Raw genomic sequence first — 19511 nt, forward strand, 5'->3', positions numbered from 1 at the left:
ATGCCCTGAGGCTTTTCGCGGGAATTTATCAAGACCTGAGAGGCATTAGAAAACGCTGACACCGTGAGGACCCCTCAAACAAAGTCGTTTCATATCTCATTGCACCGAGTGCTCGAGCGAGGAGAGGAAGTGAGTTTTCATCATCGGGAATCCTCACCATAGTCAAGGCCCATGATGAAAGGCAACCGAGCCGTCGCCTGACGGTGCCGACGTGCCCTGAGGCTGTTCGCGGGGACCTGTTAAGACCTGAGAGGCGTCAGCCAAAGCTGACGCCACTTGATTGTGTTGTGAGGACCCCTCAGAAAGAGTCGTAATATATATCATTGCACAACGTGCTCGAGTATAGTAGGAAGGGGGGTTTCATCATTGGGAAGCCTCACTATATTCGAAGCCGATGATGAGAGGCAACCAAGTCTTCGCTTGATGATGTCGACATGCTCTGAGGCTGTTCGCGGAATCTGTCAAGGCCTGAGAGGCGTCAGCTTTGGCTGACGCCACTTGATTGTGTTGTGAGGATCCCTCAACTGTAGTATCACGGTGCTTTCATCATAATATATACTCGGAATGCGTGTCTTGTTGTCATCGGGAATCCTCACCTTATTCAACGCCGATGATGAAAGGCAACCAAGTCTCTGCCGGATGGTATCGACTGCCCTGAGGCAACATGCGGGATCTGGGGGAACGGGAGATGTTGGCCCGGTATCGAGGTCAGCGGCATCGTCGAGGGTATCTGGGGGTTGAAACAGAGGTTGTCAGCCAGAGCTGACATTGTGGGCTATGTGTCTCCTATCATACGTCGCTACTAAAGTTCCTTCATCACCGAAGCTCAGGACTTGTCTTCAGTGGAAGTTTAAATCATTTAGGGTCCTCACCTGGGTGCTTTTAGTGGCCAATGATGAATATTGTCAGTCGTCGCGGATCATGCCGAGCCCGTTGGTTCGTCACCGTCGATGACTGCTGAGGCCACACCCATTTATTTGGATGCGCGGATGGGTTGTTGCGGCAGAGGCAAAGCGGGATTCAGCGGTTGTCTCACAGCCTCGGTGCTGATGAGAAGGGGGAGGAGGAGACTGGGCTTGTGCTGGGCGGCACTCGTGTCTACCTTATCAGTCAAGAGTCGCGGCCAGAGCAAGGTATTCCCGAGTTATGCACAGGAGACGCACGGAAAGCTTGCTGACATGCTGCGGTCCCTTGCCTTGGTCGGAGGGAAGACGAGGTCCCGAGGGAGATTGTGGTACAACTGCCCGACAGGGTGTCATTAACGGCTTGGGGGTTCGGTGAGTCCAGGGGACATGGTGTCTCCGGGTTAAGGAGCGTTCGGTGAAGTAGGCTGTCCTGAGAATAGGGAACTTAGAAGAGGCACGACGAGGAGATGATGTCGGAGAAGAGGCCATCAATGGAGATCAAGCGCGCGAAAAGAGGCAGCTGATGGAACTGACAATGGGTGGAAAAGGATTAGAAGAGTTGGAGGGTGGTGGGAGCAGAAAGCTGGAGTTTTTAAGTCCCATCACAAACGCCCCTGGACCTACCCTAGGAAGAATAGCACAGTGACACACAAGGTATGAGCGAGGCACATCAGTTTGGAGGGGAGGTTCAGAGCCCGGCCGGTATGGTTCCAGGACAGGAAAGTGGTTGGCTCGAGGTTATGAATGCTGCGGATGCGGGCAAGCGTGAGTCTCCTCAGGGGTTTTGGGACGGGGAAAGTAGGAAGCGTGAAATGCGATATTTCGAACAGTCAAGGGGTCTCTTACTTCACCCATTGACCATAACGAGTGAGCAAGACACAGGTGTGGCCGGGTGAGGGGCATACACGGCTGCGGAGGAAGGAGGGTCTACCCCCCAAGGCCTTGATTTTAGCAAATGCGGTTATTGTCACTGCCTACAGAACACAAAGATAAGACACAGTCCGTTGTAGCTTCCGAGAAGATGACCCCAAGGCGCCAGGGGATCTGGAGTACAGCGGAAAATGCTCTTTCTTGCTAAGCAGGCATGAATTTGTGGTCTGACCGGAATTCGACAGCGATGCGTCCAGAGGGTGCCGAAGGGACCAGAAGAGTAAATACATATACACAAAGTATGACGTCCTGAAGCACCACTTCTTGAGCGATCTCCAACTTGGCTTCACGGGTGCGGCATCCCATATAGCATACACACAGTTGACCTAATGTTCCTCGCGGTAGTTTTGGAAAGAGAAGTCGAACTATGCCTCCTGTTTTCTTTCCCTCAGTCACACCGCCTTCGTCCCCCTTCCCTTGCCTATTGTCCCTTCTTTTCTTCCACACTCTTCAGTCATATGATTACAGAAATAACAAACACAAGAAGTTAGCAACAGGGCTCGTCCAGCAATTGAACCCGCCCAAGCCAACCGCCAGACAGTCTTCCCAAACGACGTGATCCTATCTTTGCGCCTATTCAACCCCCCTCGCAATTCGGTTTCTCCGCCAGTTCTCGCTCATGCTGAACGCGCAGATCAGCCAGCTCCTTCTCGTAGACGGTCATCTGCTCGCTCATCTCGGCCGTGTGCGCGTTGATCAGGCGTTGTAGCATGGCTGAGTGTCTCTTCTCCTGGCTTTGCATCATGCCCTGGTACTCTTTCACCCGTGTGTTGACGAGGTGCTGAAACCATTCGTTTCCCGCTTCCAGCTTGTGTTGGTTTTCAGTGGCTTGGATGGCGGTCTGCGCTTGATAGTCCAGCTTAGCCGTAAGTTGTTGAACCGTCTTCTCTCGGGCGATTCGCTGGCGTTTTTCTTTTTTGTATGCTCTGATCCAGCTTTCTTGCGCTTCGGATGCGGTCCTGGCACGGGCTTCGTGGATTACGGCAAACTCTAGAATTTGGTGATAGGGGTCACCGTTTGGTTGCCATTCATTTGATTTGGACTCAGTCAACACTTTGCGGACATCTCGGGTAAAGATCCGTTTCTCGGCATCCAGGCGTGTCACTTTGGCTCGTAGCTCGTCCCTCTCTCGTTCCACATCTTTGAGCCGAGGATGCTCCGTTAAGCCAACGATAAAACTGTCTGCGTTGCCGCCCATTGCCAGGGAAGGGGCGGGAGTGCGGTTCGCGGGCCCTTGGACGGAAGGATTGGCGCCCAGGGGATCTTGTGATCCGTCAGGGGTTGCATACGGATCATTCGACAGAAGCGTTGAAATCTCCAGCCGGATTACCAGAGGAAGAGTCTTAAAAACCTCGTTACCGGGATCCGCTAGCTTTTGGAGGACCTCACGAGGAAGGTTTCGATAGAGGTGTGGGTTTTGTCGTAGCATCTCTCCAAGCTTTGTGAGCGGCAATACTGAGAGCAGGGAAGAATCCATCCGACAGAGTACGTCAGCAGGCAGCTTATCGAGAACACCGGGAAATACCAGTCTTCCCAGCACTTCGGACGGATCCATGTTTTTGGGCAGTTTGTTAAGAATGTCGACGGGTAAAGCCCTGAGGATGTCGAGTGGTCGTAGGGCCGAGCTGGTACTTGGCTGTAGACTGGTGTACCCCTTTTGCAACCTTGTGACCCCAGGTAGGTAGGCAGAGATGGCAGACTGAGAATGGATTTCATCAGTCCTGTCTCCATGTTTCCTTACTTTCATTCTTGAGGCGAACATCTCTTTAAAGGGCCTTGCTAACCCGTCATAGCATCATGCAGCACTGGGGGGTTCAACCATGGAAAGGGTATGGAATGAGGTGCAACCGCCGTGACTGGGAAAGGGGTACTATAGTGGCCCTTACAACCGGAGGTAAGCCGCGAAGCCTTGCAACGTCTTGAGATAGATATTATTAGCACCCAGGCTATCGACAGAATAGTTCGTGGCTTTGGACACATCGATCCCCACTCGACGATCTCAACAGTCGCCCGAATTGCGAATATAAAGATGGCACGGTGTCGGTCACCCACCATCCTTCCCATCCACCTTTCTGTCTTTCCTCGGCCAGTCCGGGCAGATATCGATCCGATCCCTCGGGAACCACAGCTCTAGCGCTAAAAAGATCAAATAATCCACGATCACACACAAACAAAACAGCTTCCCCGCCCAGGTGCCGCACCCATAGTACCTCTTTAGCCGGTCGATGAGCGCAAAGCTCTGCACGCCAGACCTGCCTCTCGTGGCGCTCCAGCTGCCGGCGCCATTAGCGGCGTCGTACCCGTAGAACTCGGCCTCGCTGATGGCGCCCGAGATGCCGTTGTACACGCGCTCGGCGCGCATGGCGACGTTGGTCCACGAGTACATGCTCTTGACCTGCTCGTGGAACAGCTCGGTGCGGACCTTGTTGGCGCGCAGGGCGGCGATGGCCTTGCCCGTCGCCGTCACGAGGTCGTCCTCCTCGGGCTTGGCGAAGACGGTCATGTGCGAGGGCAGCACCTCGGGAATGCCGCCGACCTGCGTGCACACGACGTACAGCCCGCAGCTGGCGGCCTCGACGATGACGGTGCCGAAGGCTTCAGTGAGGGATGGGTGGAGGTAGATGTGGCCCCGTACCATGACGTCGCGGACCTCTTCGTGGCGGATGGGGCCGAGCATCTCGACGCGGTCCTGGAGCACGTTCCGCTCGATCATCTGCTCAAGGTCGATGGCCTTGGGCCCGTCGCCGGCGATGATGAAGCGCGTGTGCGGGTGGTTCTGGAGGATGCGCGGGATGGCGGCGGTGAGGAGATCGGTGCCCTTGTTGTAGAAGAGGCGTGAGATGACGACGATGGTGATCATGTCGTGCGGCCCAAGAGGGCGGGCAGGTGGTGGGTGGTGGGGGGTGAAAGACCGCGGTGAGGGTTCTGTATAGTCCAAGGGTCTGAAGTTTTCTGCTACCACAGCGTTTGGGATGACGGAGACCATGAGCGGGTCGAGGGAGGCACGGAGGACGGTGTTTTCTTTGCTGGGGGGGTTGTGAGCGATGTCGAGGCAGGGTGGTTAGTTGGTGGGAAGGGAAGGAGGGCGAAAGACTCACCATGTGTGGCTCACGCAGATGACATGGTCTACATCACTGAGACTAAACTTTAGAAGTTTGTTGGCGAAGATGCTCGCGGCATCGGCAAACCCAAAGAGTGAATGATCTGTATAGACGGTCCTGAGGCCCATAGTCCTGGCGTGGAGAATGGCCTCATGGCATAAGCTGCTCAGGGAGGCATGGCCGTGCACAATATCGATGCGCTCTCGCAGGATGATGTTGCGAAATATGGGGAAGAATGAGAATACTGTCGGGAAACTGGCGGACCGGTAGAGTACAAAAAATGGTACATGATAGACCTTAAGGCCGTTGGTGAGATAGCGTACACCGGTACGGCCCTTGTAAGCGTGGGTGATGATGATGACTTTGTGGCCCCGATCACGCAGTTTGGATGACAACTGGTAGATGTGGCTCTCGACGCCTCCGGGTTGTGGGAAAAAGAAGTCGCTAACCATGGCGATGTTGTATGTGGGCGCCATGGTTGCGGGCTGGTTCAGGGGTCATTTTCCCCCAAAGACGCAGCCAGTTGTTGATGAGGGTGGATGGTGAGCGGGTGTTGGGGAAATCCCGGAATCGCGATGTGAGATGATGATTCATGAGGTGAATTTGATGAATCGTGAGTTGAGTTGTCCCTGACAGGGGGCATGGTCGAGACCGACAGGGGCTTGCCAGCTTCACCACACCGCCTGCCTGCTCTGGCTTACGCCTGCCGCACCCCACGCTGAATGCCCCACTCTCGCAATCTGCCAAGTATGGATGCAGGAAGCTTGATTGCCAGAACTTTCTCAACTTTCTTTACTTTTTTTGCCCGAGGAAGACATTTCGGGATCCGGTGCGAGGACAACTATTAAGGGGATATTTTTAAATTCCCTCTCGGTTTACAGAATGTATAACCGGTACATCCCTCCTACCAAGGAGAAGCAATCGCGCATTAGACCACAAACAACATCGGCTGCATCCGACCATCCATACGGTCGCTCCACCCGCGGCCAGACACCCGCAGAACCATCACAGCGCCCCCCCACGCAACAACCACAGCGCATTGTCTTTGACGATGCCGACCTTCCGCCGATTGACGACAGCAATAGAAAGCAGTCATTAGACGAAGAAATTGCGAGCAGGGCCGGGGACAAGAAACCAAAGAAGTCGAAGTCGAAAAAGAGCAAGGATGACACCGAAGACGGAGCTATTGTGGCGGAACGAGAACCGAAACGGGAAAAGAAGAAAATGAGGAAACGAGAAGACAAACCCGATGTTGAGATGGTCGACGGCGATGATGACCGCATCCGCAGGAGGCATAAGTCGGTTTTTGACAAGGTGCAAAAGTCATTGCAGACTAAGGATGACGTTGAGGATGCCAGCGAGGAGGAAGCCGCTGAACCGGAGGTGGAACACGACCTCGAGCCGCTCCCTCAGCCGGAACCCGTTATATTTGACGAGTCAAAGTTGACATACGAGACCCTGCCACCATGGCTTGCCTCCCCGGTACGCGTGGGCCCCGACATAACGCGGCCGTTTACCGAGTTGGGGATCGCCCCGGAATCATCCAAGGTTCTCGAGACCAAGGGCTTGAAGGACGCTTTTGCCGTCCAGACCGCCGTGCTCCCTCTCTTGTTACCCTCTCCCGACAGGCAGGGTGATGTGGTCGTCGCAGCCCCAACCGGATCCGGAAAGACGCTATCGTATGTGCTGCCGATGGTCCACGACGTCAGCAAAAGCCGCGTTACTAGGCTACGGGCACTCATTGTCCTGCCGACAAGAGACCTCGTCCAACAGGTGCAGCTCGCGTTCGAAGCATGCACGGCCGCCTTTGCAGTCAACGGGGGCAAGAGGGTCAAGATTGGGACGGCAATGGGTAACAGGGTGTTCAAGGAGGAACAGTCCGTCATCATGGGGGAGGAGCAGAGATACGACCCCGAGGGGTACAAACGGTATCTACGAAAGCAGGACCAGATCGTCAGTTGGGGGGACTCGGAAGACGAAGAAGATGACCTGGAACTCGAACTCAAGCGCACCCAGCCGCTCCCTTTTCATGTTATCGACCACGTGTTCAAGGTCGACATTCTCATCTGCACCCCCGGCCGACTCGTAGAGCATATCGCCAAGACGCGAGGGTTCTCGCTCGACTACGTCCGCTGGCTAATTGTTGACGAGGCCGATAAACTGCTGACCCAGGATTTTCAGCAGTGGCTGGATATTGTCATGGAAAAGCTGAGCGTTGAGAAACCCGGTGCCCGCGACTTTCCCACCTCCAACAAGAGTGGGGTCCGGAAAGTCATCCTTAGTGCGACGATGACTCGAGACCTTAGTCTTTTGAACGGGCTGAAGCTGTCTAGGCCGAAACTTATTGTCGTAGAAGGGACCAAGCCCGGCGAGCAGAACCTACCGTCCCTCCTCAAGGAATTCGCCATTAAGATCCGCGAACCGAGCCTCAAGCCACTATACCTAGTTGACTTGCTGCACAGCAAGCACATGGCCGCCGTCAACTCGGACACTGCCGACGAAGCCACGGTAGAATCCAAAATCAGCGATTCGGAGTCCTCTACATCGGAGTCCTCTGCATCAGAATCCGACTCCGACAGTGAATCCGACTCGTCTTCCTCCTCGGATGACGATGAGAGCGACGACGAACTCAAACCAAAAACCAAACAACCCACCCCCACCACTACCAACAAACCCACCCTTCCCACCACCGTCCTAATCTTCACCAAATCCAACGAAGCCGCCCTCCGCCTCTCGCGCCTGCTCGCCCTCCTCAGCCCCGACCTCGCCCCGCTCATCGGCACGCTGACCTCGTCGACCAAGACCTCGCGCCGCGCCCGCACCCTGCGCGCCTTCGCCCAGGGCAAGCTGCGCGTCCTCGTCGCGTCGGATCTCGTCTCCCGCGGCATCGACCTGCTCAACCTCGAACACGTCGTCAACTACGACCTGCCCATTAGCGAGACCTCGTACGTGCACCGCGTCGGCCGCACGGCGCGCGCGGGGAAGAGGGGCTGTGCGTGGACGTTGGTTGAACATGCCGAGGCGAGAAGGTTCTGGAGGGAGTTTGCGGGTGAGGGGAAGGGGGCGGTGACGACGATCGGGCGGGAGGGGTTGGTTGAGAGGGTGAGGGTTGGGGAGGGTGAGTTTGCGGAGGAGAGGGTGAAGGCCTATGAGGGGGCGCTGGAGAGGTTGAGGGAGGAGGCGGCTGGTGGTAGGGAGGGGAGGAGGTAGCATGTCGTGGGTGGTGGTGGTGGTGGTGGTGGTGGATGTGTGGGTAGGGGTATAGGGTCGAATTACATATCTATGGGGTTTGAGGGTTAGAATATTATTAGTCTATGGAATCGACGTCACGGCTTCGGTACCTTTACCGCACCTGCCGTTTATTGACCTCTCGGCTTCAAGCTCTCCCCACTGCATGTTGAACGGTCACCCAGTGCCAAGTTTAGAGTGATAGCGTCGGCCATAAGGCACCTGCCCGTGTTATATGTATTAGACTCAATATTCTAATTCCCATCGAGGGCCGCCGGCGGATGGCCGAGTGGTTCCCTGCCGTGGCCCTCTCCCGGGCGGCCTGGATTCACCCCCCTCCCGACGGGGAGGTCGTGGGTTCGAATCCGGCTGCCCGCGGTTTTCTGCAAACCTCAAAGGGGTTTCGTAGCCGGCCATCCCCCATTCACTAGTCACGACTGGTTGAGGGGGGGTGGCCGGTGAGCTTTTGTTATTTTGCTATTTTTTCACCACGCTGCTTTTTCTTCGCCAAGCCTTTTTTGGGCCGCAGTCCTGGATTTCATGCACATCGCCCGCATTGAAGCTGTTCGCACATTTTTGGCTCAGTGAAGCTATTCACAGATTCAGATTACGGCAAATAATCTTCAACGGCCAACCATACACCCGTCAACGGCGCACGCACCTCATAAATTGACCACCCACCCAATTGGCAAGAGCGTCAACACACAAACTCAAATTAACTAAATCCCTTCTTGCTCTACATATGTGATGGGGTTTTGCTATCACTTCGAAACAAGAAACGTCTCCCGGTCATCCGGCCCCACACTCCAATGCCATATCGGCGCCGGAACGGAGCACATCTCCAGACAATGTCCCCAGGTGGTTTTATTCGAGGATTTATTTTTGGTTAAACATTCGGCAATGGTAACAAATCCCACAACGCCCGGCAAATCAATACCCCAATTACTCAATGAAACCAACCATTCTCCTTGATTCGATGTCGCTGTCGTTGTCGCGGTTTGAGGAAGTGTCGTTATGCTAATGCCAAGCAGATTCACTTGGCAATTAGCTAATTGGCCCCTTCCGGGCACGCCAATCCTGTCTCGGAGCGGCAGCAACGTTTGCCGAAACCCCAGGCATTTTGTTGGGTTGATTGGCCAGATCTCGTCCAAAGCTTGGCTTTTCCATCATTCGGGGCAGGGGTCCGATCAACTCACCAGTTGTCCTTTTGCAGAGAACAGCTTGCAGCTCGTGGTAGAAAAAGAGTCGAGACCACGCTGTGCCCGCGGCGCAACAAACCACCCCTCAACGACTACCCAGGTCAGCAATTGAGGCCAGACTCTGCTAGATGGCTGGTCATTCAGCCCTTATCGTCATCCGAGTTTTACATTTTCCCTTTTCCCCAGTTTTTGGGTAATTGGAGCTGTTTGTTGGTTACTTCGGTACTTTGGGGATTGGTTATTGCCAAACGCAGCAGGAGCAGAAACACACACCGCATCGCAACACTCTCTCGAGGCAAGAACAACAATACCCTCAACAAAGTCGAACAAACCGAACCCGCGACTGCGCGCCCGTCACCACAACCCCTCGCCCATGATGGCGCACCTAACGACAAAAACGACCCCATTCCGGTCACCCCTCGCCACCCTCCTCGCCCTTCTCCTCTTCCTCACCCCGCAAGTGCTCGCCGTCTCGGCCGTCGTCGGCATCGACCTCGGCACCGAATACATCAAGGCGGCCCTGGTCAAGCCCGGCATCCCGCTCGAGATCGTGCTGACCAAGGACTCGCGCCGCAAGGAGATCTCGGCCGTCACCTTCAAGCCCGCCGCCAACGGCCCCAAGCCGGGCGCCTTCCCCGAGCGCGCCTACGGCTCCGACGCCATGGCCCTCGCGCCCCGCTTCCCCGGCGACGTCTACCCCAACCTCAAGGCCCTCCTGGGCCTGCCCGCCGAGAGCGCCGAGGTCAAGGAGTACGCCGCCAGGCACCCTGCCCTGCAGGTTGTCCGTCACAAGGTCAAGGGCACCGCCGCGTTCCAGAGCGCTGGCGCGTTCACTGCCGAGGAGGAGGCTTGGCTTGTGGAGGAGCTGTTGGCTATGGAGCTGCAGAGCATTCGGGGGAATGCTGAGGCCCTGGCGGGCCCTGGGAGCCCCGTGCGCTCTGCCGTGCTGACTGTGCCGGCGTACTACACCGCCGAGGAGAAGCGCGCCGTGGAGTTGGCTGCCGAATTGGCTGGGCTGAAGGTGCTGTCGTTGATCAGCGATGGTGTGGCTGTGGGGTTGCACTACGCTACGAGCCGGCAGTTCCCCAACGTCAACGAGGGCGGGAAGCCCGAGTACCACATGGTTTTCGACATGGGCGCGGGGTCGACAAAGGCGACCGTGTTGCGGTTCCAGAGCCGGAATGTCAAGGACGTGGGCAAGTTCAACAAGACGGTGCAGGAAGTTCAGGTAATGGGGAGCGGCTGGGACAGGACGCTCGGCGGTGACGCGCTGAACTATCTGATCGTGGACGACATGATTGCGCAGTTTGCCGCTTCGCCCAAGGCCAAGACGGCCGGTGTTGAGGCCGACGCCGTCAAGGCCCACGGCCGCGCCATTGCCAAGCTCACCAAGGAGGCCGAGCGGGTCAGGCACGTCCTCAGCGCCAACCAGAACACCCAGGCCGGTTTCGAGGGTCTCTACGACGACGTGGACTTCAAGTACAAGATCACCCGTGCCGACTTTGAGGAGATGGCCGCCATCCATGCCGAGCGTGTAGCCGTGGCTGTCCAGAACGCCCTCACCGCGGCTGGCATCGAGCTCAAGGATCTTGATTCGGTCATTCTCCACGGCGGCGCCTCGCGCACCCCGTTCGTCCAGAAGGAGCTCGAGAAGGTGTTTGGTGCCGATAAGCTCCGCACCAATGTCAACTCGGACGAGGCTGCCGTGTTCGGTGCCGGTTTCCGCGCTGCCGAGCTCAGCCCCAGCTTCCGCGTCAAGGAGATTCGCATTTCTGAAGGCGCCGCGTACCCTGCCGGCATCAAGTGGAAGACCGACGAGGGCAAGGAGAAGCAGCAGCGCCTGTGGACCGCCACCTCGCATATCGGCGCGCCCGCCAAGGAGGTCACTTTCACCAACCAGGAGGACTTCTCGGTCACTTTCTACCAGACTGTCCCCGCACCTGCGTCGGATGCTGGCTCGGTCGACTCCGAGATGAAGGTGCTTGCCACTAAGAACCTGACCGCGTCGGTTGCCGAGCTCGTCGAGAAGCACAAGTGCGAAAAGGCCGACATCAAGCTGAAGATGGGCGCGCGTCTGGCCGGTGAGAACGGCGAGGTGGCCGTCACCAAGGTCACGGTCGAGTGCGAGACCGACGCTAAGGAGACCTTCGTCGACGGCGTCAAGAACCTGTTTGGCTTTGGCAAGAAGGAACAGCAGCCGCTCAAGGACGGTGAGGAATCTGAGGAGGCCGAGGCCGAGACCTCGTCTACCGCCGAGAGCTCGACTACTTCTACATCTACGAGCACCGCCTCGGAAGCTTCTGCCTCCGAGTCTGCCGATGCTAAGCCCGCCGTGGCGAAGAAGGAACTCGTCGTCATTCCCGTCAAGTTCACTCTGGAGAAGGCGGGTGTTCCCCAGCTATCAAGGGCTGATACCACCGCCCTCAAGGATCGTCTCAAGGCCTTTGAGGCTTCGGACCGCGCACGGAGGCAGCGTGAGGAGGCCCTCAACCAGCTCGAGTCGTACACTTACTCGGTTCGGGATATCCTCGAGAAGGAGGACTTCATCAGCCACTCGACCGCCGATGAAAGGGCTACCCTGGAGGCCAAGAACAGCGACGCCAGCGACTGGATCTACGGTGACGGCGCCGACGCCACCAAGGAGGAGCTCAAGGCCAAGCTCAAGGAGCTGCAGGCCATCGTGGTTCCCGTCGAGAAGCGCATCGAGGAGGCCGCCAAGCGGCCCGAGCTCGTCAAGGGCCTCCAGGACGCGCTCAAGGCCACCAAGGAGTTCATCGTCGACATCAAGGCCAAGGTCGCCGAGCACGAAGCTTGGCTATCCTCCCAGTCTGCTTCCACCGACGGCGCCGGTGACTCCACCACCACGGCCGCTCCCTCCGCCCCCTCGGGCGATTTCGACGGCCTCGAAGACGAAGATGCCACCACCACCACCACGGCGACCGCCATGGAGGACGTGCTCAAGGAGCGCGGGCCGGTGCCGCCGCTGTACACGCTCGAGGATCTCAAGGCGAGCGAGGACCTGTACACGTCCATCACGGCCTGGCTCGAGGAGAAGGTGCCGGCGCAGGACAAGCTGGGCCCCACCGACGACCCGGTGCTGCTGGTCAAGGACCTGACCGACCGCCGCGAGAAGCTGGACAAGGCCGGCATGGAGCTGGCCATGAAGGGCGTGCGCAATTTTGAGAAGCGCAAGGCGGGCGACGAGAAGAAGGATAAGAAGGAGAAGAAGGAAAAGAAGAAGGCTGCGAAGTCTTCTGCTACCAAGCCCGCCAAGCCTGCCCAGACGCTCAAGGTCCAGCCTGGTGAGGATGGCAACATGCCCTCGCAGGAGGAGCTGGAGGAGATGCTCAAGGAGTTTATGAAGGAGAATGGCGGCGCTGAGGGGCAGCAGAAGCAGGAGCAGGAGGCCGAGAAGCAGCCGGAGGAGAAGACAGAGGAGAAGAAGGAGGGGCATGACGAGCTCTAGGTGGTAGTTTATACAGAAAGACTAGATTTGGGGAGTGCATTGGTATGGAGTTTTGGGGCGGGAATGTAGACACATTGGTCTTTGTAAAAGATATGCCTCATGAAGATGATTTGGTGTGGGGATATTGTGATGGCCCATGTCCTTTGACGTCTGAAACCCGCCGTGTTTGGGTTGACAAGGCTCACTCACGATTTGCACAGCCGAGTGCCAACCCCCCTGGAGCCTTGGAGGTACCCAATGTCCCCCGAGCCCAACTCCATCTCTCCCTAGCCAGCGGATAACGCAACCAGCGTCCTTGCCAGTTCCATCCGTCATTCCTTCTGATGCTCAATTCGTCACCCGTCTATCATGTCACCCAACCCAGCACGTAAACCCACCGAGGAGTTGTGTGAGCGCTGTAGCGTCTTGTTCTCTCGCCCGGGACTCGACGAGATCTACGCCACGCCACACAACCGGTTCAGGCATTCCCAACTGGAGACATTCGAAGACCGCGCCGACTGCTGCTTCTGCCGCTTTCTCTGGGAAGAGGACCTGATTGGGGCCAACACGCAACCACTCACTTTCCGCCGTCTGCGCGACCTGGTGTATCCCCCACAGAGTGCCGCAAGAATACATAATGCCAAAAAGTTCCCGGGGTCCTGGGTCGTGATCCGCTGCGACAAGTCCGTCGCACCCCAAGGATTGGTTGACTACCTGCCTGACTCTTTGCCGCTGGCGAACGACGGCTCGCCAACGTTGAGCATCATATGCGTTAGGATAGAGAATGCTGCGGGCCGCATGCTGTGGGAGTTTCCGTTTCTTTATGTCTCGGCATCTCAAGGTACGTCCGTTAGTTGGCGAGGACCGGTGTATGGCGACTGCTGACACTCATGATGTTTACAGATGATCCATGTGCTGCCTTGACCCCCTTTCGACTAATGGAATGGAACGGGTTGAACTCCACGTCGGCGCCGTCGTTGAAGGCGCTACTTAACAGGTGTGAGACGACCCATACCCGCTGCCAACCTCTTCGTCCTGAACCACTCCCATCCCGGCTCGTCCATATCCCCAGCGACTACCTGTCGTCCCAAAGCATCAGACTCCATGTCACGCCTACGGAAGGTCAACTAGGACAGTATGTCGCCCTGAGCTACTGCTGGGGCGGGCCTCAGGAGTTCAGGCTAGAGCACGGCAGCCTGGACGAACTCCAACAGCGGTCGACGCACGTTTCGGCCCTGCCTCGGACCCTCCAAGACGCCATCGCTGTGACCTACCATCTCGGGTTTGAGTACCTGTGGATCGACGCCTTGTGCATCATCCAGGACAGCCCCGACGACAAGCGCCACGAGATCAGCCAGATGCAGCACATCTACACCAACGCCGCCGTCACCATCGCCGCCGCCACAGCAAGCTCCGTCGAGCAGGGCTTTCTCGACACCAACACCAGCGCCCCGTTCAGCGGCCGGCACCGCTCCATCTCCGTACCCATGGCCCTAACAACAGACACATCCAACCCCCGCCACGGCGCGATAACCCTCACCCCCACCCACACCCCCCAAACATCCCTCTTCCCCATCAACACCCGCGGCTGGACTTATCAAGAAGCCCTCCTCTCCCCGCGCCTGCTCACCTTCGGCGACCTCGAGCCCTACCTCCGCTGCCGCACCAAGGAAGCCACCGTCGCCGCCCGCACCGCCATCCGCTACGACCCGCGCACCCTCCAACCGCGCCGCTTCGAGGCCGAGCTGCAATCCACCACTCCCCACACCACCACCACCATCCAGTACTCGGAAGAGAGGGAGGGGGAGGGGGAGATGAGGGATATGGGGGAGATGACGCTGATGGAGGGCGGGGAGAGCATCGACCTCCGCCTGGAATTCCGCTGGCCCTCGCTCGTGGGCCAGTACACGCGCCGCGCGCTGGCCGAGGGTGCTGATCGGCCGCATGCTATTGCCGGGGTGGTGGCGGCGTTGGCGGGGATTACGGGGGATGTGTGTGCGTGGGGGGTGTGGCGGTCTTGTGCGGTGGCTTGTTTGCTTTGGGCGGTTGAGGGGGAGGGAAAGGGGGAGGTGAGGGTGAGGGTGGAGGGGGGGCTGCCGACGTGGTCGTGGATGTCGGTTACGGGGCCGGTGGAGTTGGATCGGGTTGAGTATATGAAGGCGGCGGAGGCAGTGGTGGATTGGGAGGGTGGGGGTGGGGATGATAAAACGTTGTGTATGTCGTGTCGGGTTATGGGGGAGAGTGAGGTGATGGGTGAGACGCCGTTGCTGGTGGACTGGACGCTGGATGTGGGTAAGCCGTCCCCGAGCGACGGGCTTCGGCCGCCAGTGAGTGAGCCGCTGTTTTTCTTGGTTATTGCGCGGCAGATCGACCAGATGTTCCTCGCGCTGGTTGCTACCTCGGTTGGGGACGGGGTTTACCACCGTCGGGGGCTGGCGGAGCTCAAGAACTCGAGCGTGGTCAGCTCGAAGCCGCGGGAGAGCATACGCTTGGATTAGTTACTGTTGTCAATGGCGACGGCGGTGGCAGTACCGGACAGCTATTTAAGAAGTATACTTCCCCTATTGATGTCAAAATGCAGGACTGGGGCGAGTCACCTTTGACATGTACCATTTTGCGTGGTTGGTGTGTGACCGCATACTACGAAAGAAGTCAAGCGTCAATTGGCTGCGAGAGAGTCGTTGTTGGTGCGCTCGAGAAAACAAGCTTGTCGGTGCTAACACGGATTGCTCTGGTCCCATGGGCGGGAGGAAGGGAACTAAACGGATCTTAGTGGCGTTGCTGGTCACGTTTGATGCTCGTGATTCCCGTGATCCTCTCATGTCAGGGGTCCATCCCACGCGTGGTGTATGCCGGCTGATAACGGCATAATAAGCGTGGTTTGGCCGTTGGCCCTATCCTTCACGTGCAAGGTGGGTTGAGACACACTGGAAGATGGTGCGTGATGTATGCAAAATGGATTTGCTAGCTGGTTCCGAAATCCGCCATATGGCATGATGTATGTGTATGTACAGATGGACGCTCCAGCAAAACGACACTGGTGCGCCGGGCTTCTGGGGTCCTCCTCGTAGCATGTAGCCCTCTCCAATCGTCCCACCAACCCGTCGCCCAGTGGAAAACTAAACAGACGCCATGCACAAACCCTTCCCTGGATAATACCGAAGGAACACAAAATTGCAGTTGGAAGTCGGAAGTAGGGTGCAGCACAACCGCGGACGGGAAATATCCCAGAGGACACGCTGTCTGGCAGCGCTTCCCATTTAGCCGCGAATCCGGGGGGTGTTGAGATGGGAGCGCGGACTGGGAATTGGCGGGTTGAGCGGCAGGAATTAAGAAGGTCTAAAGTAAGTGGGTATAGAAGTCGTCGTGTGTCGTACTCGTCTCGCCGCAGTATCGGTGAATGTTGGAGGAATCCCAGCCTCCGGTGGTGTAGCCCGAGGGGCCGGTCAGGGTCAAGTTTCATCGGTGCCTAAGCACCCCGCTCGCGATCGCCGTCTGGCTCGGGGACAATTACATAGTCAGCAAAACTCGCGCTCTCGGACAGGGACGTGACAGAGTCCGCGTCGCCCCCCGCTGCAGGTAGCTCGTTTGCTCGCGAGGCGGACGTGAGGCGCGCGCCGGGGCTGGTGCTCGATGCGCCAAGGTGCGTCTTCGCTTGCGTTCCTGGCGGCTGGGGGGCGGTTCGGGAGGGAGGGGGGACGGAAGGCGCAAATTCACCTTCGCTTCCCGCGGGGGTGGGCGGGAGTGCTCCCGGAACGGCGGGCTGGCCCTGCCGGGCGGTGCCGGGGCGGCTGCCGGCGTGCTTTTGCTGCTGGGGGGCTGGCGGGGCGCTGCTGGTCTTTGCGCTGCTGCCAGCGGCGTTGGGGCTGGCTTGTCCCTTTAGCCTCATCTCCATCTCACGGATGCGGGCCTCGAGGGCCTCGAGCTCGGATGCTTGGGTGTTGATTTGTTGCTTCCTGCAGGGCGGCGGAATAGATCAGCAATTGTTTGCGAGGTTTCGGGTGTGGCGTCGCGGTTGGCGACTTGTCGGCGGGGTTTTTGTGGTGCTTCGGCGGGTAACTGACCGCTTGTCTACCTTCTCGTCGAGGTCTGCGACGCTGTTGTCGATGCGGAAAATATCCATCAGCTCCTGCGAGAACATCTGGGCGACGGTGCTGCAAAAGTTGCGATGGAGGTTAGCGTTTTGTCGCGTTTCGCGCGTTTCTCTCTTCAGACGGAATAGAAGGGGGCGCGACGCACGATTGCGGGCGGCGGGCGTTGTTGGACTTCCACTCCCGGTCCATCTCCTCGTCGGACACGGTCATGGCTCCTGCTCCGGTTGCGGCGGCGTTGGACATGGTAGAAATTATGTGCTACTAGTATGCTGGGGTAGATAGATTTGCGAGTAATCTGTAGTTAAGAGCTGTGCGTCGGTGCGTTGCGAGAAAGTTGTGAATTGCAGGAGCAACTTGGGAGCAAGGCTCAAGTCAAGGTGGGTTCGGGGGAGATGGCCTTGATCAAGTGCTAATTAATCAAAGAAATGGCTTGGTTATCGGCGGGCTGGCGGTCCAAAATCGTTAGCGCCACAGTGCGGGCGCCGCATGAGCTGCACGAACTGCGGGGCCTCCTGACGCGCCTGGGGAACGCCTTGGCCAATCCAGGGATGGTCTCCTGCTCGTCAGGGGCTGCAGACGGGAGCATGGCATGGCAATGTGCGATGCGCCTTCCAGATCTCGGTTGGCCCCAAAGCCCGACGGCTGACGGCTCCCTTCGGCACGGGTTGCGGCAATGTGACTAAAACAGGCGCCCTCGAAACCCAGGAGACCTCGAGAGGCCGAGTCACACAACAAACGCACTCGAAAGTTTGTCAAGGGTCCATTTCAGGTTGCCCTGCTTTTCCCCCTTCGGATGCGTCTTGATGCGTTTTGATGCAGCCCCTCCCTGCTGACTCGGTCCGACGGCACCGGGCACACAGGGCACACAGCAGTGACAGGGCAGACCTCCAGGGCACCCAAGACAGCACCAAACAAGGGGGAACACCCGCCTTCCGTCATTCTCGGGACAACGCAACCGTGCATGCCCGCCCTTGCCCCCATCAGAACGACCAAGATCAGCCGCTAAAATGCGGTTGTCGCGGGGGCCACACGGTCGCTTTATGGTGGCATCCTTGAGATGATCCAAATCTCCGTGCAGAGCTGTTGAGGTGGCATCACAAGAAATGAGCAAGAGAAGGCATAATGACTTCATTTCTTACGGCCCTCGCGCGTCAAAACTGATCAAGGGGAGTGAGTGCATTTTGGGTTCCGTCATTTTTGGTTCGTGTAACCCTGGACTGTTGGGGTTTTTCAGTGTTCCCTCGTCAAGTCGCACCTGCCCGACCTGTCGACAGATTACCATTCAGGTAGCCATTTGGAGGAGTGCGTCCACAGTATTTTCCCAATTCAGTTTCGGCAACGTCGGGCGTCCACTGACATGTTTCACTCCCATTGAAGTCAAAATGAAGCTCCGGAAGCCGAGTCATGGAGATCACTACTGGCTCGACTGTAATAAACCCCGGTGCCTCAAACCGTCCAGCACCCCCCCCAACCGCCTTGATAGCAAGCTTTGCAAGCCGTTGGGCCGATTCGTCCCCGTCACACAAAGGGTCGAACGAAGCGATAGTGAAAGCCATTGGGATCGTTCGCTCCGAGATGGCCGCCATGCACCCCGTGATGTCCTCCTCGAACAGCCCGCCCGGACACCCAAACGGGTTTGCCTTGCCCAGGGTAGCGTCCATGACATCCACGTCAAGGTGAACCAGCATCGCCGTATCACCGCCCTCAGCAAACCGCTCGCCCAGCTCCTTACGCATACCAGCTGCAAAGTCAACCCTCTCCACCGCATCGCCCCAAACAACACCCATATCAGAGCCCTCCACGCGCGCCCTCTCCATCTCATTCACATCGCGCATGCCGCAGTGCACAACCCTGCGCAGCAACCACGGCCGAAAGCCCGGCACGGAACCCACCAACGCGCGCCAGCACTCGCCCGCCATCATCGCGATGCCCTGACTATCAAAGTAGCCACTAACCACGGAATCGGGCACGTTGTAGTCGTCGTGGGCGTCGAACCACGCGCACCCGAGCGCGTCGGCCGGCGCCCCGCGCAGCGCCTCCGACCCCCACAGCCCGGCCGCCACGCCCACGCTGATGCAGCAGTTGCCCGCCAGCACGACGGGGAAGGAGCCCGCGTTGCGCGCGGCGGTGACGGCGAGGGAGACTCGTCGGATTAGTTCGAATGTGCGCCCGATCTCGCCCTCGAAGTCGTCCTGCACGGGTGGGATCTCGAGTTCGTGGACGGGCATGTTTGGTTGGCTGTGGAGGAGGGATATGAGACCCGCTGATTTGAGGTAGTCGGGCCCTTCGCTGACCCGGCTGCGGTGGATGGGGCTGGCGCGGAGGCCGACGTGGTAGGGGACCGTGATGACGGTGAAGGAAGTGAGGATTTGGGAAGGCATGGTGAGCTTGGGCGTCTTGGGGATCGGTAGATTACCCTGTAAGGTGACCAGTTACAGAATTGTTGCTTGGGGGGTGTGAGATGATCACACGAGCGGGGAGTTTACCCCATGACAGTCGTCTTGGCGTTGTGAGGCTCTTGTCGGGGATGACTCAATGAGGAGTCAAAACCGCGGAGAATTTGGAGGCAGTTGAACAATCCCCGGTGCTGACACTGAGTTCCAGTTGCG

At 58.0% G+C, this 19511-nt stretch overlaps 7 protein-coding genes across 7 annotated transcripts; 3 read left to right on the plus strand and 4 right to left on the minus strand.

The window, feature by feature from the left end:
- Positions 1 to 2153: 2153 nt before the first annotated feature.
- B0H64DRAFT_405080 (uncharacterized protein) lies at positions 2154 to 3051 on the minus strand. The gene has a single exon (XM_062804420.1). It carries the CDS (start codon positions 3031 to 3033, stop codon positions 2413 to 2415), a length of 621 nt encoding a protein of 206 aa, XP_062657125.1. The 5' UTR covers positions 3034 to 3051; the 3' UTR covers positions 2154 to 2412.
- Positions 3052 to 3674: 623 nt separating this feature from the next.
- On the minus strand, positions 3675 to 5560 carry B0H64DRAFT_217088 (uncharacterized protein). Its single transcript, XM_062799520.1, has 2 exons — positions 4934 to 5560; positions 3675 to 4861 (listed from the first exon to the last, which is right to left on the minus strand). The coding sequence occupies exons 1-2, from the start codon at positions 5410 to 5412 to the stop codon at positions 3880 to 3882; spliced, it is 1461 nt and encodes a 486-aa protein (XP_062657126.1). The 5' UTR covers positions 5413 to 5560; the 3' UTR covers positions 3675 to 3879.
- A 122-nt stretch (positions 5561 to 5682) lies between these two features.
- B0H64DRAFT_346259 (P-loop containing nucleoside triphosphate hydrolase protein) lies at positions 5683 to 8293 on the plus strand. Its single transcript, XM_062801329.1, has one exon. It carries the CDS (start codon positions 5819 to 5821, stop codon positions 8144 to 8146), a length of 2328 nt encoding a protein of 775 aa, XP_062657127.1. The 5' UTR covers positions 5683 to 5818; the 3' UTR covers positions 8147 to 8293.
- A 1056-nt stretch (positions 8294 to 9349) lies between these two features.
- On the plus strand, positions 9350 to 12922 carry B0H64DRAFT_405085 (Hsp70 protein-domain-containing protein). Its single transcript, XM_062804421.1, has one exon. The coding sequence runs from the start codon at positions 9737 to 9739 to the stop codon at positions 12827 to 12829; it is 3093 nt and encodes a 1030-aa protein (XP_062657128.1). The 5' UTR covers positions 9350 to 9736; the 3' UTR covers positions 12830 to 12922.
- Positions 12923 to 15306, plus strand: B0H64DRAFT_477128 (heterokaryon incompatibility protein-domain-containing protein; the record flags this gene model as incomplete). Its single annotated transcript, XM_062808185.1, has 2 exons — positions 12923 to 13649; positions 13712 to 15306. The coding sequence occupies exons 1-2, from the start codon at positions 13178 to 13180 to the stop codon at positions 15304 to 15306; spliced, it is 2067 nt and encodes a 688-aa protein (XP_062657129.1). The 5' UTR covers positions 12923 to 13177.
- Positions 15307 to 16277: 971 nt separating this feature from the next.
- Positions 16278 to 17112, minus strand: B0H64DRAFT_327501 (uncharacterized protein; the record flags this gene model as incomplete). Its single annotated transcript, XM_062800781.1, has 3 exons — positions 16278 to 16760; positions 16869 to 16962; positions 17048 to 17112. 3 exons carry the CDS (start codon positions 17110 to 17112, stop codon positions 16278 to 16280), a joined length of 642 nt encoding a protein of 213 aa, XP_062657130.1.
- Positions 17113 to 17597: 485 nt separating this feature from the next.
- On the minus strand, positions 17598 to 19283 carry B0H64DRAFT_477130 (putative arginase; the record flags this gene model as incomplete). Its single annotated transcript, XM_062808186.1, has 2 exons — positions 17598 to 18119; positions 18260 to 19283. 2 exons carry the CDS (start codon positions 19281 to 19283, stop codon positions 18094 to 18096), a joined length of 1050 nt encoding a protein of 349 aa, XP_062657131.1. The 3' UTR covers positions 17598 to 18093.
- Positions 19284 to 19511: the final 228 nt, after the last annotated feature.

This window comes from Chaetomium fimeti (genome assembly GCF_033439085.1).
Source record: "Chaetomium fimeti strain CBS 168.71 chromosome Unknown B0H64scaffold_6, whole genome shotgun sequence".
In the NCBI taxonomy this organism is placed as follows: Eukaryota; Fungi; Ascomycota; class Sordariomycetes; order Sordariales; family Chaetomiaceae; genus Chaetomium; species Chaetomium fimeti.

Excerpts from the sequence above, each read along its gene's own strand:
- B0H64DRAFT_405085 (XM_062804421.1), top strand. The coding sequence starts at position 9,737 with ATGATGGCGCACCTAACGACAAAAACGACCCCATTCCGGTCACCCCTC.
- B0H64DRAFT_346259 (XM_062801329.1), top strand. The coding sequence starts at position 5,819 with ATGTATAACCGGTACATCCCTCCTACCAAGGAGAAGCAATCGCGCATT.
- B0H64DRAFT_405080 (XM_062804420.1), bottom strand. The coding sequence starts at position 3,033 with ATGGGCGGCAACGCAGACAGTTTTATCGTTGGCTTAACGGAGCATCCT.
- B0H64DRAFT_217088 (XM_062799520.1), bottom strand. The coding sequence starts at position 5,412 with ATGGCGCCCACATACAACATCGCCATGGTTAGCGACTTCTTTTTCCCA. Across the intron at positions 4,862-4,933 it reads ATCTGCGTGAGCCACACATG|CAAAGAAAACACCGTCCTCC; the intron begins GTGAGTCTTTCG and ends CAACCCCCCCAG.